This window comes from Loxodonta africana, chromosome 2, assembly GCF_030014295.1.
Source record: "Loxodonta africana isolate mLoxAfr1 chromosome 2, mLoxAfr1.hap2, whole genome shotgun sequence".
NCBI classification, from domain to species: Eukaryota; Metazoa; Chordata; class Mammalia; order Proboscidea; family Elephantidae; genus Loxodonta; species Loxodonta africana.
Window position 1 is genome coordinate 173,648,308 of NC_087343.1, and position 20,944 is coordinate 173,669,251.

General features: G+C 35.6%; 1 protein-coding gene across 5 annotated transcripts in view; it reads right to left on the minus strand.

Annotated features, from left to right (window-relative positions):
* Positions 1–20,944, minus strand: part of CLINT1 (clathrin interactor 1) — a 67,310-nt gene that overhangs the window by 5,179 nt on the left and 41,187 nt on the right. For 4 of the 5 annotated variants that reach the window (XM_010592203.3, XM_023551052.2, XM_010592208.2 and 1 more), the window contains exons 6-9: positions 19,530–19,707; positions 12,214–12,460; positions 10,043–10,112; positions 2,753–2,827 (exon numbers count right to left, since the gene is read on the minus strand). In XM_010592203.3, the coding sequence (XP_010590505.1) occupies positions 2,753–2,827; positions 10,043–10,112; positions 12,214–12,460; positions 19,530–19,707 (570 nt within the window). The remainder of the gene's footprint in view (positions 1–2,752; positions 2,828–10,042; positions 10,113–12,213; positions 12,461–19,529; positions 19,708–20,944) is intronic. The other variant, XM_064278915.1, reaches the window with a different exon arrangement.

Below are 20,944 nucleotides of genomic sequence, written 5' to 3' on the forward strand. Positions count from 1 at the left end.
CTCTGGAATCCTTGTACAAGGAGTCAGTAAAATCAGAGAACGCTCTGAACTCCTTTATTTCATTCATTATTTGGAAAGATTCAAAGAGAAATCAAATTATGATTTATACGTCTTCAAGTAATAAAAACCAAATTTCCCAAAATTAAATTTATAAAAAACAAAAACAAAAGAACCCAGAAAAGCATGGAAGGAAAAAAGCTAATAAAATTAAGAGTAGGCTTAGTAAGTTTCTGTAAGAACTTTTCACTCCTTTGGCCATGTTTCCATTGACAGCAGAGTGCTATAGCCAAGATATAACCTTACTACATTGCTTGCTTCAACTGGGACTGTTCAATCCATTCATTTAAATAAAAACAGGTATTGTTTAAAGAGAGGAACTCATAAATTTATAAACATACATATATATACATAACAAAATCAAACAAAACCCCATCACTACACTTCAAAGTGTAATTATAACACATTTAAGGTTGAATATACGTACTAACATAAAAATTGGTAATAGTTTTATTAACATAGTGGTTAAGGCATGGATTTTGTACCTTATTAGGTATGTGACCCTGGGCAAGTTACTTAACCACTCTGTCTCGTTTAAAAAAACAAAAACAAAAAACCCAGGTTATGAGGATTAAACAATAGATAGTAGGTGCCATTTAAGGTTTGCTGTTGCTACTTTGGACTAGTTGTGAAAGTAGCGGTGAGAGCTCAGGCACTACACTCCCCTTTAGGCACGCCCAGCGGAAGTGTGAATCCAGCTGCTGTGAATACACATAATATGAACTATTTGTAACACAGTGACTATAAAGAGATACATTTCAAAATTTTAACTAGGCCATACATGAATCTAAGTAAATAAACCTTTTTTTAAGAAAGAGACAAAGATGAATATGAATTAATGGAAGTGAAAAAGCAAAGATAAAAGAGCTACATACAAACTGTCATTTGAAAGAGAATTCTATGTATTTTCAAGTTAATTAACACCATCTCTTTGCACTCCATGTTCACTTACAATTTGGAAATACATTTTATCTAGTCTAAAAGGTAACCAACCACTGCAATACTATGTCTCATTATGCTAAATTTCAAAAGAGAATAAAATGTCTTTAAAACTATATTTTTTATTACCATATTAAAATGTAAGCACCCTCAAAAGAGAAAATAATTCATTTAGAAATCCCAAACTCTACCAACAATTTAATACAAGAACTGGGCTAATACTCATTACCTGAGGGCTTTACTAAAACATGCCTGATCTTCTTTACAAGACAGACTGCGTTAAGAGCTTTTCAATTAATTGTATATACTAAACCATTTAAACTCAATTTAAGTAAGGCTGCTGCATAAAGGTAAACCTAAGCTGATTTTCTGTTTGCTTGAGCTACAAAACAAGGTCTGAATGGAAGCTGGGGCAAAATGTTGCCCCATCTGAAAACTTTACCTGAGATGATTAATAATGGGTAAGTGAGACTTCTAGTGGGACATATATTGTTCAGAAATGACTGAGCATTGTTGCAATAGTTTCAGCCCCTTGTGTAATGGTGATCAGGTTATATTAACCACATGCACACAGATGAAGACATGTATCACTGAGGCAACATTAACGTATCTGAAATATGTGCATAGCAGGAAACTTTATATACATCAAAACTGAGAATTGCACAAGGAGGCTGTAAAATTAGGGCAATGTTTACTTTCACTCTGATTTACCTAAAGCAAGGCACTGACCCTTAGAAAGTACAATCACACCTCCAAAATGAAACAATTACTCAAAATTTCTGGGACATATTTAGAACTTACCCAAGTAGGCTACACAATAAAAATCGTGAAAATACGCAACTTTTCTTTCTAACTCCTCAGCAATAGAATAGATAAGAGTAACTCAGTTAAATTGTATCGCTCTACCCTGTTTCATGTTTAAAATTTTTATATTTTTTTTATATCATCTCTCAAACTTCAGACTAGATTTTACAAAAAAACAAAACAAAACCCACAACACCCTCACAACCTAAAAAAAAAAAAAAGACATACATACTTCTATAGGCATTATTTTATCCTTATAAAAAACCATGACAGGTAGCATTTTTCAATTTTAGAAAGTCAGAGGCTCGCACACTTTCCCAAAGTTAAACAGCTACCATAGATATGACAGAGATAAGATAAAAATATTAATTAAAAAAAGGAAAAAAAGACAACGCCTACATTTCAATTGTTAAATGTTTAAGCCCTATGTTCTGCTTGGATGTTGGTATTTCCTTATTTCTCTGCCTGAGGTTCAACTACTATTTTAGGATGTCAAAAGGAAGTTATTTTTCACAGAAATACTGTTAAGACATCTAAATTACAAACGAGCGAATTTTAGTAAGATATTCTACGCAATCCCAGTGTCCCAGAGTTGCAGCCATGAAAATCATATAAATTAAACTGTAATATTCTTGCTACTACGCTTTGATTATTTATACTTATTCATACCTGCTTCCCCCTTCTCAAAAAAAAAGCCAGCCATGGAAGAGTCACTTATGAATAAGTGTAATTGTCTCTAGGTGTACCTCAGTAGTTTGCAAACAGATTAATTCCTGATGCAAATTTAAGAAATCAGCCCAATAAAATACTTTGTGAACAAATTCTTTAGGAATTATAAATACTGTAAGGAGAAAAAAAGAAGCTGATTTAGGGGAAGAGAATCGTTTTGTTTAATAGTTTGATAGCCTTTTCACCTGCCCCTAGATTTCTGGCCAATCGAATTGTATCATACCTTGGGAAGGCAAACTGCCTGATGCAGCAGCTGAGCCAAAGTCAGCAAATCCTCCGAATAAATCAGCTGATCCTCCTAGAAATTGGGTATGAGGAAAATGTTAAGCTTTTGGAACCACACAACAACTGATAACAATTTCAGGAAGCCATTTTAGCACCCCTAAGTAAAAGACCCAATATTAGAGCCCCAGACCGAACATAAAAGCTGGTTTGCTGAGCTAGTTTTCAGGTTACCATGCCCCCCTTTTAAGCCACCACAAACTCTTGTGTTCCTTAGTCTTATTTCCAGTGAGAAAAATGACCTTGAATCTCTGGTTAAGGTTATTCCTTACTTGTATTTCATGAACATAAGGCAGGCGTACAGTTTATACCGCCAATTATGCTGTTATCAAAGTTGAGGTTCACACTGAATAAACTTAAAAATTCATGATTTCATACCGATATTAAAAAAAAAGTTTTTTAATTGAGAGTTGAGAAGAAAAGAGAAGAATGCCAACTAGTAAATTTAGAAGGAGTGATAAAATGTGAAAATCACCATTTTAAAAGAATCTTCAAAGGATATGAAAACCTGGGTAAAGCATTATTGGGGAATAAAATATTCACATAACCTCAAAATACCACCTGCAGATTACTAACTAATTACAAAGGGATAAAGCTACTTTTACAATGCAGAGATCTGACGGCTACCACCTTAAAAAAGCGATCACACTTAATACCAGTAAAAATCAGACAAAAATAGTATCACAAATGCGCCTTCTAATGTCAGGGACGAAAAAGGACGATACTACCCGTGTAGAAATTCCTTCCAAAGACATTAACTCTGAATCTAACAAAGAATTAATCACACAAATATAAACTAAGGGACACTGCGCCAAAAAAACTCCCAGGACTCTACAGAAAATACCACTATGATAAAAGATTTAAAAAAGGGCAGGGACTGACTGCTCCAGATTAAAGGAGCCTAAGGAGGCAGGACAAGTAAAAGAAGCGTGAGAACCCCGACTGGACCTTGGATTTTTAAAAAATGCTATGTTGAAATGACATAATTGAGACAATGCACGAAATTTGAATTTGGACTGTATACCAGACAATAATATTGTTTTACTGTTAATTTTCCCAAGAGTGATAATTATATATGAAAATGTTCTAAAAAGACATACGCTGAAAAATTTCAGGAGCAAACTGCCGTGATGTTTGCAACTTCCTCTCAAACGGTACAGACTAAGCAAATAACATACAAACACACACACACTAAAGAGAGACAAAATGGGGCACATTTTCTGTAAGTTTGAAATAAAAAGTTGAGAGGGAACTTGAATTGTTATATACAAAAATCAGTTTTACCAGGTATATGGAGAAGAAGCAATGCAATGATTTTGGTGGACTACTTTTTTCTATTGCTGACTCCATGAATGAGTAGAAACCTGTCTATTTTTAGTGCATGGAGGAAGAACAGCATTTTGCTACTCCTAGGCTGGCATTTTCAGAAAGGTGAGATCCAAATCATAAGTACGCGAATCAGTGTGTATGGCTAACATCATATCTTCATACAATTCTTATTTGTAAACAAAACTACTTTATAAAAATATTTATTTTTATGCAAAATTTGGCCAATAACATTATTTCACATTTCCGTACTCAGCTTCTCTTCAATTCAGCTATCAACTAAATGGCTGAAGGACCTAAAAACATAGTTTTCCTTATTTTTGTTTGTCCTCAAAGATTTCACCTCTTCAGAGTCACAATCTTAGAAGTCTAGAGCAGCAGTTCAATTATGGTGCTTTTAGTGTTACGTGAACATTATAGAGGTTACATCACAGCTGCTTAGCCTGCAGTGCTTAGATAGTAGCCAGGTGGGACCGAAACATCTGGGCTGCACTCAAACACCACCAGGGAAAACTCCCAACATCTGGTGTCATTTCTGAATTGTCTTATCACTGCAAGACATTCTGCCCCATCTGCTACACTCAACTGGGTTAATTAAACTAGAACCATCTCCCCTTCTTAATAAATGGCCAGCAGTAATAAAAGGAACAAACCAGTTTCTGATACATGTGTACTTGTATTTCTTACTGCACATTTACTGTATTCAACTATGAGCAGATATGACAAATTCCTCATTCCTTCATTTCATTACAAATGCAGATGTTTACATACATCATTCACTAGTGAACTTAGACCACTAAGGCCAAGATCCTCCATTTCCACCAACACTACAGCTCATACACCTCTTTTTTTTTAATTCATCCAAAGGATAATATCACGGTGTTTTGCTTATCTTTTCCTTAAAGGTACATACAGATGAGCTATATTCTTAAACTATATAGATAAGCACAGATGTTAATAAAAACTATCAGGGAAACAAACGTTGAGAACAGTTGCTGCTTAATATTCCTGTTCGTATTCTGTAGTGTCAAGTTAAAAATACTGATTCAAGTATACTGTTGGGTAACAGAATGATAGCTAACCATTTATTATAACACTAAGGTGTTTGAAATCAAACATTATTTTAATGTGCATCATCCATGCTGTGAATAAACATCAGTATGTCATTTATTATGCCAAACAAAGGATTTTCAAATTTTATCCAGCCTGGGCTACAAAGAAAATTCATGTTGAGGGTAAAAGCACTGAATATTATAGATACAATTTCAAACTAGGTGAAACAGTTAATTTTTGCCTTATCCTGAATTTAACATTTCAGATAATTACCTACTTTGGTTATTCTGCTCCACCTTCTACCACCTAAACTAAAATTATACTATGTTTGTAATTTTTACTGCAAATAATTTAATTTAGGAAAAGTTTCTTTCTCCTGGGAGGAAGGACTATAGGTATGATGTTACTCATACCAGTGCCTTAAATATAACAGGAATGTTCTATACTTAAGCATTTCTCCAGATAACTGCTATCTAATGGAATTTAAATAGGAGTCTACCAAAAACTGCTGCATGTGAAAGACTGCTAAATTTTACAACACGAGCTAGTCTTCAAAAATCCCACATGAGAGCTGTCATTATAAATGAACCATTTCCATCTGTCTTCTCAGGGCAGCAAGGAGGTTATTTACAATCACCAGCTGGGAACATGTATTTTCCAAAACTATACCATGAACAGGAAAAATTCAGCTACACTAGACAATGCTTAAGTTACAAAATGGAATTTTTCTTCAACAAAGAATTTGATCTGGGTTACATTAAGAGAAATAAACTTTTGCATAAAAAGTTCTAATACAAAACTAAAAGGAATGAAAAAATCTGAAAAACGTATTTGCAAATACATATATGACAAACAGTTAATATTTATAATATACAAAGAGTTTTAAAAAATTATTAAGAAGGATATCTCCAATAGAAAAAAATGGAAAACGGACATAGACAAATCAAAAGAAATACAAATAGCTCATAAAAATACAAAAAATGCACAAACTCAATTAGTAAGCAAATAAATGTAAAAAATAATAAAATACTATTTTCTCTTTACCAACTGGAAAATTTTGAAAGCAGCTATTTTGCTACTTTATAACTGGGAAAAATTGGGGCGGGGGTGAAGCACACACAAAACAAAACCTTAGTGTCCCAAAAATAAGGGACTGGTTAAATAAATTACAGTATGTCCATACAATGTAAGATTATAAAGCAAGGAAAATTTTTGTAAAAATACCAACTATCATATAAAGAAATGGTTATGAGATCTCAGGTGAAAAGCATTTACCACCACCCCCCTCCCCCCCGCCAAAAAAATCTTATCTGAAAGATTGGTCATGCAATAAATGCTTAAATAAATGTATTGACTCAATGTACAGAAAAATGTTTTTAAAAAATAGTACTGCCAAAGTCATTAATAGTTAACTTTACGACCAACAGCATTATCTCAAATTTTCATACTCAGTTTCTCTTCAGCTATCAACTAAATGGCTGAAGGACCTACAAACATAGTTTTCCTTATTTTTGTTTGTCCTTAAAGATTTCGCCTCATCAGAGTCACAACCTTAGAAGTCTAGAGCAGCAATTCAATCATTTGAATCATTCGTTTTCTACCAAATTTCTAAAATGAGCATGCATTACTTTGAATAATCCGTGAAAATGATAATCTGTTAAAAATTTTTTAGTTTTAGTAAACTTGCTTTTAAACTAGAGACAACCCCTCCCCCCCAATCCTAGGAGTTGATGCTGAGGATGTGACAAGGTGCGCATATTCAGGTAAATACCCTCACCTAGCTGTTTCTGAGCGCAAGGCAACAGCTTCAGATCTAAATGGAAGAAAATTCTGGCTTTTACAGACTTGAAATCGTCTTAAAATTCTTTTTAACTAAAAGAAAAAACAGAAATTCAAAACAGACTTAGGTCACGTAAGGTATTTCTGTTTGTACTGACTATGGTATATTCTCTCTTAAATATCACCTACTGCATTAGATATATTTTGTGTAATGGCATCTTAATCAACACCCAAATTCCTTAACTGCACAGGGACAAAGGAGATAAACTTGGGCTTCTTCTTAAAGAGAGGAAACATACTAAAAAGGAATCTGAATGAGTTTTGGCACTATTTCTAACTGGCTCATCCTAATAGTTTAAATTATTATTCATGTCTTAAAATGTTTACTTAGAAATATACTGTACATAAAAGCCACCAAAACATCGCTTGAACATAGATTTAAAAAGCACATTACCACAGTGGGACATTTACCATGACAGTCTCAAGTGAACCTTGACAGTCAGGTTTCACATGCATATTTTTAAACTTGGTAAAATATTCTACAATAATTTCACCACATATACTTTTGAAGACGCTAAGAAGGATGTAATAACATACACTAAAAGAAAAAAATTCCGAGCATTTTCTCAGAGGAGATATTTATCTGGCGTGTGGTACAGATGCTGTATCTGCTTAGCTTTACAGTTCATGCCCATATTACTTGCATGATGGCACTGTTATAAATATAGGCACATCTGGTAAATGGCACCCAAATGACATACCGACTGGCAATGTTAACATGGCAGTAGCTTCTTACAGTTTCTCATGTGTAGGTGCTAGAGATTTAGTATCCAATTTCCTTTCACTGCTGAATTCAATTTAAAATATATTATTAAAATAGAGATTCAATGTAACTAAATTTATGTATTGAAGGGGGGGTTCTGAGCAAAGTGGGTTTAACATACTGTTTCAAACAGGAGATAATGCTTAAAAATGATTCTGATGTCAACCCACATTGCTTTTTAAAAAATATTACGATGAAATAAACTTTAAGGTAAGAAACCTTCCAGATTTCATTCAGACTTTGTCTCACTCTATTAATAGTAATTGCTACTTCTATTTAATTAGTGAATCTACTGTTTGCACTGGAGAAGGCAAACCACTCAAAGGTTTCTTGCCAAGCAAAGAAAGCATGTTGGTATTTAATAATTTTCTCTGTTCAAAGCAATCTTGTTATCACCAAGGAAAAAAGTTATAACCACTCATCTGACCTTCCTAGTTAATTCTTCTGATTGCTCCATTAAAACTTCCCACAGATGCATGAAAGGGGCTTTTTAATATTTTATGCCAAGAAGTCCAAAATAGTTCATATTCTGTGACACTATGTCTGTATTATATGACTACATGCTAACTACCAGGTAATACTACAGTTCAAATCTTAAACATACAAAAAGACAGCACATAAACGGTTAAATGACTAATGTAGTTGTTTGCAATCCGAGGCATGTCAGTCCAACGAAGTGTAAAGAATAATTTCAGGAATAATTATAATTATAGGAAAAAAGAAAAGGAAATTGAATCTCAGAAAGTAGGTCAAACCAGATGCCCTATGAGGCCCCCTCCCAGTCCAAGAACTTAGATAGCTGGCAAGAAGGAGGAGAAAATAATAGGGTACTTTATATTGATTACATGTACTTAACTAGCAATGCAAAGTAATTTCTATCACAGACTTCCACTTAAATGCTAATGTAGAAGTTTAAAAAGAACGTAGCACTGAAAAAATATTACACACAACTAAGAATAATAAAAATATTTGCACATTAGTTATATCCCTAACTTGCTATGTTTTAATGTGAAACAAATTTTAAACAGGTCGGGGGAGACTGTCTTTAAATAGAAGCTTTATTTCTTGAGCTGTTTTGACTAGCAGCACAGTAGTCTTTCATGCTCTATAATCATTAAATAAAATGCTTAAATATCAATTTTCTTGATCATAATGTATCAGGAATTACTCAGATAAAATCTAGCAAACTGAACAAATCAACCCCCACTGATGAGAAAATCTTGGTGAACTGCTCCTCTGCTACCGCCCTGAGAAAATATGTCAGGTGGGTAGTTACACACTTCCAGAGAAGGCACCTTCCTGCCAAAGCACTCTTCATATTCTTAACTAGGTAACTATTTGTGACTCTTTGATTAATGATTACTTCCTCCACCTGACCCTTGCATGAGGGCAAGAACAGTGTTTTAATAAACTAAGCATTATACCCCAAGCACCAAGACAACTGTCTGGTTCAATAACTATTTGTTCAAAAAAGGAAAAAAACATTAAATGAACTCTAGGTATGTTTAATGTTGAGAACCAGATTAAGATTTAGGGAACGAGAGCAAAATGGGCCAAGCAGTATATTTTGCTTATGAAGAAAACAAAGAACCCCAAATACTCAGGAGTTTTAATTTACAGTAGTAGTACGCTTCATGTTTCTCCAAGTTAATTTAACAAAATTAAAAATGGGAACTATAACCCTCCAAAATCTTTGATCATGGAAAATTTCAGAAAGTATACTGTACTTTGAAATACCATTTATTACTGACAGGAAGCACTATATCAGATATATTAAGTCATTAAATTGTAAATATTATAGTGATTTGAGAATACTATTATTACTGGCCAATATTTATTAATTACCACAGATAAGGTTTATTAACTACCACAGATAAGGTTTTGCTAGGTCTTAAGGTCAGAAAAACAGGGTATATTTATTTTAAGAGATAGTTGGGGGAAATGGACGCATGTATCAAAAGATACACAGTTAAGAACGTGATAGATAGTTCTAATGAGTGGTAAAGACCATAGGTGCGAAAGAAATTAGGAAGAGGGAAAGATTATTGAATTATCAAACATTTAAGCATCCTTCTCCCTTATTTTAGGCAAATTAACAATTTCTCCAAAGAATGCTCAAGACTCACTACCTTTACATTAAAAATATATCCAGTGCAAATAAATATTAATTTTCTTTTTTATTTGAAAAAAAATTTTTTTGATTCTGAAACCCAGGTTACTAAAAAGGAATAAGCTAATATGGAAGCTTACCTGTTGATTGGCTGGCACCATCAAACAGATCAACAAGGTCACCAGATGACTTGCTGCTAGGCACTGAAGTCTGAAAACAAAACACAGAACTAAAAAGCTTAGAAAAGAATGATTTTTTTTCTAAAAGCTTTCAACAGGAAAAAAACTAACATTTTAATCATCTCATCCATCTCTAATTCTTAACTTAGACACAAATACTTGTTAATTATCTTAATAAGGCTAGATTCAGTTTTCAGGAAATAGCAATGACCCTGAATCCTTATAGAGAAGCAGTATTATTTAAGTAATTGTATTTCCAGCACTGTAAAAGTTCTATTGTCCACACCCCTCTTTTTCCTAATTAATTTACTTTCTTACTACATTTCACTCTGGAAAACATACATTTCAGATTCTACTCAAATCTTAATGCTATGTGTATCAGAATCATTTGTGAGACATTAAAAAATACATATGCCTCAATATGCCTCAATACGCCTCAATACCATCACAAATACTGAATCGTAATTGTCCAGGGTGGGCCCTTGGCCTGTATAGTCTTACAAAGCTCTACTGATAATTCCAATACATCACCAGGGTTGAAATCCACCAGATCAGAGGCCAAGATTCTATCCAGCTCTAAAATTCTATTAACTTTAGCAACACTTATTGTTTGTACACTACACACATTAGCAGGATTTTATGTGGCATGGATACCTTGATTTCTAACCATTTCATACTTAGCTTCCGAACTAACTTGCAAGGCTTGCTTGGAGTTGTAACACTATTTCTGTCTTCTCCATAGCACTAAGCACACCCTGATGCATATGCCCTGTATGTTCAATATAGACATACTAACTCAGAACTGAGTTGCTAGACAGTAGGGAGGCACTGTAAGTTCCTAAGCAGATTAACTGGATCTTTGAAGTTTAAAATACTATATTGTGGTTCAAAATGACCTTGGGATGGAAAGGGATCAGAAACAGTTGGTTCCTAACTTTTCTAGAACTTCAGCCTTCTAGACTTTCAAAAAAAATATAACAAAAAAGCTTATATTACAAATATAAAATATTTACGGTAGAATGCCCTATACTTGGTAAGTAGTAAAAGGTGATATTTAAAATTCTTCAAGATATGAGATGAAAGTGTCAATTTATTGTAAAAATAAAAAGGATTACACAGACTTGATGATTTTCTTCCTGTAATCTTAAATGAGTTTCCAATATAGCAACCATCATGTATTTGGTTTTATTAGTATGACTACCTACCACATCCTAACAGCCATCAGTAAGCTGGCTGTATTCACAGCAGAGGAAACTTAAGACCTCAGGGAAATGACAGAGCCCTTTCCCCCTTTAACTACAACCACAGTCGAGTTATAATTTTGAGGTTTTCATGAAAACTAAATGGAGCACAGCATATACACTGGTCTAGGAGATATGTGGCAAAAGCTGGTAGAGTACTTGTCGTTGTAACTAAGTAGGCCTAGCTTTATTTCTAAAGTCATCTACAATTTGCAAAATACATTAAAAGAAATCTCCTCCAGCTTTTAGCTACTTCTGATGATGTGAAGATAAAGTTGGATCAACACTAGTGGGGAAAAGCGACAAAAATGACAAAGGGGCAAATTCCTCTCTTTGGCAGATTTCTATTCAAAAGGCTAGCCTGTGGCCAGTTACCCAGTAGGTGGATTTCATTTCCATAGTAAATAAAAAACCAATTACAAAGGTATAAGAGGCAGTGCTTCTGTACTGAGCAGTAGTGATCACCAGGCAAAACAGCCTCCCTTAGCAGGCATCATTGCTATGTAAAATAAGATCATTTCTCCTCTTTTGTCATTTTTAAAAACTTCCAAATATCCCCGTGTTTTCCTTAGTGAATCAAGCTGTGCTTAATAACCAGTGGCGGTATCTAGAAGGAAGAGATGCCCTACATTCTGATTCACAACCTTTCCCAAATGAACCAAGAATGTCATTTCTACTTTCACAGAAAGTGCACAGAAAATCATTCAGCAATTGGACAGATCTCCTTCCCCAATGAGGTTTCTTATTATTAATGACTCTGAGTAATACAAGCCAGATGATTTATAATTAATATGACTGCCCAGCACCGCATGAGCCTACTAATGCAGTAATTCTAAAAGTAGTTTAGAAGAATAAAGCCGTGTATGATGTGTAAACTCACGCCATTCCCACCTTAACTGAGGGCTGAGGTGTATGGGTTGAAGCATTCTGGTCTGGACCTGCTTTGTCCCCGGTGTAATGTGCTGCTGCTCCCAGATCAATGGTTTTGGAAGGATTTGCTGTGCGCTTGTGTCTGGTTGTGGTGGTCTCTGTTGCCTGTGTGATATGGATATGCTTTGTCGTCACAGTCTCCTCTTCATCTTTGAATTCACCTTTGGGGGATCTGCCTCTTCTTGCTTTCTTTTCCTCATCACTGTCGCTAAAAGATATTAAAAAATGAAGCAAAATAATAAGACTTGGGATTATCTTAAAATGGAGTCCTCAGTGATTTGAGCTAAAGAATTTCAAATGCAGTAACTCCAAAATTCTATACTTTGACTATTTGACAGGGATCAACAGAACGTTATCTAAGTTATCTGAATAATGATGAGTATGTACTGGGGAGGGGAAGTGGGAACCCAGAGAATTCCCTAGGTAAGTCTAAAACACTGCTACAAAAAAGTATTTACATAAATGTGTACAAATAAAAAAGGTCTGAAAATAACTCAAGTGCTTATCTATTACAGATTTAAAGGTTAATTTCAAACAAAGTAGCAGGATTATTATCATATCAGAATCAACTAATGGGACCCTCGTAGTTCAAATATCTGCATTTGAGGACCACCTTTTGGAAATGGATTGTGTGGAAATGGCTACAGTTCCATTTATATAGTGTAATTTTATGATCAATTCCCATGTACTAATGCACACACATAACAAAATATTACAATTTCAATGGATACCTTTTAAATAATATCCTGATTCAAATGATCAAAATGCAAAAATATGTAAGGTAACGCACTTCATAACAACTGTGATCTATTCTACTATATAGTATCAAGAGATAAAGCTTTTATATAATGAGGAAATTAAAAAAAAAAACACCTGGTTATATTTGAAGTGTTTTTAAAATAATTTCCTCTCAGGCACATTTTCATTCAAAAATATTTTCTTTTTTTAATAGAGCAAAGAAAAAAACTGACGGAGTAAAAAAGTGGATTTTTCCCACACTGGGAATGAAAATGTCAGTACTACTTGGTTCTCCAGTAACAAGGCATTGGTTTTTTTTTCTGGTGCAAGTAGGAAAGAGGGAAGGAGAAAAAAAGGAAGAGAGGGAGGGAAGATAAAGCAAACTATTACCTGGAGTATGTGCCATTACCTATATCAATTTTAGAATAGGTAATTTGTAATGCTGAAATTTTATAATACTTATAACACTGAAATATTTCATTTATAAATAACCTGGAATAAAACGCTTAAAATTCTCCTTTAAACTACGACTATTATTACTAATACAATTTGAGACTAATCTAAAGCAATTTTCTACTAAATATAAGCCAATTTGGAACTTGTACAATCAAGGATAAAGAATGGCTTCCTACAAAGAGCAAAGGGGTTAAATGTGTTTTTCTATAGGGAACCAACAAGTTCTAATAAGTGTACAAAAGCCCCTGCCACTTACTAATAAGAAACCTCTTTGGGGGAAGAAACCTGTTCAACTGAGCCTGTGTGCTGTGGTCACTTGTGTGTTGTTGTCATGCAGGAAACTATGCCACCAGTACTTTAAATACCAACAGGAACACCCACGGTAGACAGGTTTCAGCAGTCTCCAGACTAAGAAAGACTAGGAAGAAGGACCAGATGATCTACTTCTACAAAACTGGCCAGCAAACTAAACCAAAAGCAAAGAAGTTTCCTGAATACAGCTGAACGCTTCAAAGGCCAGAGTAGCAGGGGCAGGGGTCTGGGGACCATGGTTTCAGAGGACATCTAGGTCAACTGGCATAACAAAATGTATTAAGAAAACATTTTGCATCCCATTTTGGTAAGTGGCATCTGGGGTCTTAAACGCTGGCAAGTGGTCATCTAAGATGCATCAATTTGTCTCAACCTGCCTGGAGCAAAGGAGAATGAAGAACACCAAAGACACAAGGTTATTATGAGCCCAAGAGACAGAAAGGGCCACATAAATCTTAAAATGTTTTTTCTTCAGCTTCAACTTGAACTTGCATATGAACAATTGATGGTCTTTCCACGGTCAGCCAGAGATTACAGCAGCCTGAGACCAGGAGGACTAGATGGTACCCGGCTACAACTGATGTTCCCTGGCAGGAAACACAATGGAGAATCCCTGATGGAACAGAACAGTGGGATGCAGACCTCAAAATCTCGTTAAAAAGACCAGACTTAATGGTCTAAGACTAGAAGGACCCTGGAGGTCATGTTCTCTGGACGGACATTCTGTTAGCCCAAGACTGGAACTATTCCCAAAGCCAACTCTTCAGACAGGGATTAGACTGGACTATAAGACAGAAAATGATACTGGTGAGCAGTGAGCTTCTTGGTTCAAGTAGACACATGAGACTGTGTGGGCAGCTCCTGTCTAGAGGCAAGATGAGAAGGCAGAGGTGGACAGGAGTTGGCTGAATGGACACAGGGAATAAAGGGTGGAGAGGAGGAATGTGCTGTCTCATTGGGGGAGAACAACTAGGAGTACATAGCAAGATATATATAAATTTTTGTATGAGAGACTGACTTGATTTGTAAACTTTCACTTAAAGCACACTAAAAAAAAAAAAATGCCAGTGAAAACCTTAAACAGCCACAGAACATTGTCTGATACAGTGCCAGAAGATGAGCCACTTGGGTTGGAAGGCGCTCAAGACACAACTGGGGAAGAGCTGCCTCCTCAAAGTAGAGTCGACCTTAACGACATGGATGGAGTCAAGTTTTTGGAATCTTCATTTGCTGATGAGGCATGACTCAGAATGTGAAGAAACAGTTGTAAACATCCATTACTAACTGGAATGTGGGATGTACAAAGTATGAATTCAGGAAAATTGGAAGTCGTCAAAAATGAAATAACTCTTTAAGATCAATATCCTTGGCATTAGTGAGCTGAAATGGACTGATCCTGGCTAGCCATTTTGAATCAGACAATCATGTGCAGGGAATGACAAATTGTAAAGGAATGGTGTCACACTCATTGTCAAAAAGAACATTTCAAAATCTATCCTGAAGCAGAATGCTGTTAAAAAAAAAAAAGTGCTGTTAGTGATAGGATAATATCCATATGTTTATAAGGAAGAACAGTTAATACGACCATTATCTAAATTTACACCTGAACCACCAATGCCAAAGATGAAGAAATTGAATATTTTTACCAACCTCTGCAGTCTGAAATTGATCAAACATGCAATCAAGGTGCATTGATAATTACTGGTGACTAGAATGTGAAAGTTGGAAATAAAGAAGGATCAGCAGCTGGAAAATATGACCTTGGTGAAAGAAACGATGCCAGAGATTGCATGGTAGAATTTTACAAGACCAACAAATGAGGCACTGGAAATACCTTTTTCAACAACATAAATGGCGACTATACACATGGACCTCGCCAGATGGAATACACAGGAATCAAACTGACCACATCCGTGGAAAGAGACGATGGAGTAGCTTAATATCATCAGTCAGAACAGGGCCAGAGGCTGACTGGGAAAAGACCATCAATTGGTCTTAGGCAAGTTTAAGTTGAAGCTGAAGAAAATGAAAACAAGTCCACGAGGCTTAAGTATACCCTTAAGTATATCCCACCGGAACTTAGAGACCACCTTAAGTATAGATTTGACACACTGAACACTAATGACAGAAGACCAGATGAGTTGCGGGATGGCATCAAGGACATCACACATGAAGAAAGCAAAAGGTCACTAAAAACACAAAAAAGAAAGGAAGAAAAGACGAAAATGGGTGTCAAAAGACACTCTGAAACTTGATCTTGAACCTAGAGTAGCTACAGCAAACAGAAGAAACGATGAAATTGAAAAGCCGAACAGATTTCAAAGGGCAGCTCGAGAAGACAAAGTAAAAATTATAATAAAACATGCAAAGACCCGGAATTAGAAAACCAAAAGGGAAGAACACGCCTGGCATTTCTCAAACTTAAAGAAGTGAAGAAAAAACTCATGCCTCAAGTTGCAATACTGAAGGAATCTAGGGGCAAAATACTGAATGACGCAGGAAGCATCAAAATAAGATGGAAGGAATATACAGAGTAACTGTGCCAAAAACAATTGGTCGACGTTCAACCATTTTAGGAAGAACCATATGATCAATAACTGATGGTACCGAAGGAAGAAGTCCAAGCTACACTGAAGGCACTGGCGTAAAACAAGGCTCCAGGAATCAACAGAACAACAACTGAGATGTTTCAAAAAATGGATGCAATGCTGGAAGTGCTTGTTTGGCTATGCCAAGAAATTTGGAAGACAGCTACCTGGCCAATCGACTGGAAGAGATCCATATACATGTCCATTCCAAAGAAAGGTGATCCAAGAAAGGGGGGAAATTATCGAATGCTATCATTAATATCACACACAAGTTAAAATTTTGCTGACAATCATTCAAAAGTGGCTGCAGCCGTTCATTGACAGGGAACTAAGAGAAATTCAAGCCAATTCAGAAGAGGACGTGGAAAAAGGATTATCAATGCCGTTATCAGATGGATCTTGGCTGAAAGCAGAGAATACCAGAAAGATGTTGACTTGTGTTCTATAGACTGTACAAACGCATTCGACTGTGCGGATCATAACAAATTACGGATAACATTGCAAAGGGGGAATTTCAGAACACTTAATTGTACTCATGCAGAACCTTCACAGACCAAGAGGCAGTCATTCGAAAAGAATAAGGGAATAGTGTGGTTTAAAAGCAGGAAAGGTGTGCGTCACAGTTGTATCCTTTTACCATACTTAGTCAATCTGCACTTTGAGCAAATAATCCAAGAAACTGGACTACATGAAGAAGACTGGGGCATCAGGATTGAAGGAAGGCTCATTAACAACCTTTGATATGTAGATGACACAATCTTGCTTGCTGGAAGCAAAGAGGACTTGAAGCACTTACTGATGAAAATCAAAAACTACAGCCTTCAATATGGATTACACCTCAACATAAAGAAAAAATTCCACACAACTGGGCCATTAAGCATGATAAACTAAAATACTGACATTGTCAAGGATTTCATTTTGCATGGATCCACAATCAACGTCCATGGAAACAGCTGTCAAGAAATCAAACAACATATTGCATTGGGCAAATCTGCTGCAAAAAGACTGCTTTAAAGTGTTAAAATGCAAAGATGTCACTTTGAGGACTAAGGTGCACCTGACCCATGCCGTGGTATTTTCAACTGCCTCATATGCATGCGGAAGTTGGACAATGAATAAACAAGACTGAAGAAGAATTGATGCCTTTGAATTATAGTGTTGAAGAATATTGAAAATACCATGGACTGCTAAAAGAACAAAAAAATCTGTCTTGGAAGAAGTACAGCCAGAATGCTCCTTGGGAGTGAGGACGGTTAGACTTCATCTCATGTAATTTGAACATGTTATCAGGAGGGAGTAGGCCTTAGAGAAGGTCATCATGCTTGGTAAAGTAGAGGATAAGTGAAAAAGAGGAAGACCCTTGACAAGATGGATTGACATACTGGCTGCTCAGACACAGCAATGAATCTGAGGATGGCACAGGACTGGGCAGTGTTTCACTCTATTGTACACGGGCTCGCTAGGAGTTGGAACCAACTTGACGGCATCTAACAACAATAATTTTATTTCAGTGCAAGATAAATTTCTTTACAACTTGAGGGTATAATCTGCCTAACACACAATGAAATGGAAACTTCATATCTGATCAACGTTCAAGAATTCCTGAATGTAATAGGAACTACAAGTCCAAAATTCTGTTATCATGCCAGAAAGGTCACATTCACCTTTGTCTAAAAATCTCTTTTCTTACAAACACCCCAAGATGTAAGTTTCTAGGTATGTCCTTTAGTTACTATGACAAATCACGTTTGCCACATTTTCACTCTTTTAAATCTTAATAATCTAATTAAAATTTAGGAACTACAAACTCCAGTAGATCCTGTTAGACACAACACAGAAAAAGAAGAAAATCAAGGAATGAAGGGTAGAGAGACAAAGTAAGGAAGGAAAACAGGAGGGAAGGGCAAAGAAGAAAGTAATAATACAAGAATGTACACAGATCTCTAACCAGGTTACACACCTGAGCCCCACACTTTTTTAGGAGGTAACCGTAGAATATCTGGCCCCTGTTTTCCAAACTAAACCAAAAGTTTATACAAAGGCCACAAGAACATCAGTGAAAGAAAAAAAACCAGAATATTTTAAGTAGACAGCATTTCTCCAAGTTTAGTATTTATAATTACCATATGCATACTCTTTCAGTATAAAGGAGCTAGAAGAGTAATTGGAAAATAATATATTCAAAGTACTAACAATGAATTTGGGTTCTTCAAAGATCACACTCCAGAAATAGTCTTGAAAAACACAGGCATTCCCCGGATTTAACAAGTATGGAAACATACTGAAAAGACACTAGGCAAATACTGCAGAACATAAAGTTTCAAACTTTGTTTATATACTTCTTTTTCATTACCCCCATCACTAACTGTGTTACTTTAAGTAAGTCCTATTTGAATGAGTCTCAGGTTTTAGTTCTGAAAAGTAAGGGTAAAAGCCTTGCTCTATCCTATATAACAGAGATATTATCAGATGCAAATGATGAAAGTTTTGTAAAACTTGCTTTGCCAATTAAGTGCCAGGCATTCCCCTATAAAATGGCAGAAAAATTACGTATATTGTTAGGAACAAAAGGTGAACACAAAGTTTCCAGAAACTATAAAACTAAATGCAAATGCCATGCCCTCAGAAAATATAGTTTATAAAAATAAAGGTCTATGCTGGTGGTGTAGTGGTTAAGAGTTTGGCTGCTAACCAGAAAGTCAGCAGTTCAAATCTACCAGGCACTCCTTGGAAACCCTATGGGGCAGTTCTACTCTGTCCTATAGGGTCGCTAGGAATAAGAATCAAATGGACGGCAACGGGTCTGGTTTTTTTGGACACTCGATAACTATCTGGTCCAAAAGTCCATTTGAGTTTTTTTTCTTTTTTCTGGTACAAACTGGTACAGAATCATAATGAAATACCAGGGGGGGATTTAAATTTCACATCTTTTATGCTTCATTATCCCACAACAATACCTTAGGTCCCTGGATCATGTGATTCCCAAATGCAAAATAAGTTGTAAAAATTCTTACTTGAATGAAAATATATAAGAAACACAACCAACTTTAGAAAAAAACGGAAACATACAACCTGGAAAGCATGTCAGTACTAACTGCAAATAACGTTTGACGTGGCATTTTAAAAACAGCTAAAAAAATTTAGCACCCTTTCCAAGAGACCCAGGAGACAAAGCGTTAATACCTGCATCTTTCTGGAGAGTCTTCTCTATCTTTCCTCCGGAACTTGCTGATGGTGTCATCAATTGTGCTTCCAATTTTATCACTCAGTTCACCTAATTTATCACTGAATGGAAAAGCACTCTTGTTTTTATCCCACTCCTCATCCCATTTTGATTTGGGCTCAGGATCATATCTTTCACCTATATGAAGTATTAAAAAGAGAAGCAACTCTAAAGACATTAAATTCAAAAGATATCTATAGTCCTTATTTCTGAAGCTTTTCCTCATAATAAAATAGTTTTCAAAGGAAAACAGAAAGCTCCCACAGTGCTGAATCAACACAATTACAGCAAGGCACAGCATGCAATGCCAGTCATTAAGTGGCAGGAATGCAGATTTAAAAGGTTTTGTTTATGAAAGCTTACATAACCTTAATGCATAGCAAGGCATATCAGGAAGTTCTTAAATGCTGTTCAAAGGAATAGTAGAAAACAGAAAAACTAACGCAAGGTATATAAGCAAAGGAGAACCAAAAATCTTTTTGTTTTTACGAAAGTCACTTAATTCATTATATTTCATCCCTGTCTCTTAATGGTTTTTCAATTATTGGAAAACGATATTAGATAGCAACAGACTCTTAAAAAGCACAAACTAAAGGAAACTCCATTCTGAATGCTTCATATCCCAATATGTTGAAAGGACTCAGTAATCGTCATTTGTTAGTATCAAACAAGAAAAATAACACAGTGGATTTCAAGCATGTGAAAATATTTTGTAATTACTGCAAAAAAAAAAATTCTAATTAACAAAACTACACACTACAATCATGAAGTATGCACAAGCAGTTCAGAATAGTGATGACTAGTCTCTGGGGGGTGCAAATGGTTAATATACTTGGCTGCTAACTGAAAGACTGCAAGTTCAGGTCCACCCAGAGATGCCTTGGAAAAAAGCCCTGGCAATGTACGCCTGAAAAATCAGCTATCAAAAACTCTACAGAGCACAGTTCTACTCTGATACCTGTGAGGTAGCCATGATTTGAAGTTGAATTGACGGCAACTAGTAATGAGGTATTTAAACACCAAGTCCGAATATATGCTCAGAGTAGAAAACCCTAGGGAGTCTCTGAGTGAATATGGGAATGAAGGAAATAAAGCACGGAAATGAATAAATACCAAACCAAAATGGCCAGATTTGTCTTATTCCTTGCAATTATGTGCACTAAATGGAACCCTTCCATTTCCATGTCCAAATCCAACTTTATGGGCAAGAGTGGAAGATTCAGAGAAATCATGTGAGGTTAAAAAAAAACAAAGAAGATAAAGGCAGGCTGAGGAGAAAATGGAAGGAGCAATGAGGAACAATAAAATCGTCAAAAACTGAGTAACTGAGTTTTTGTAAACAAAGTCTGATGGTATGCATGCCCTCTGGAGATTT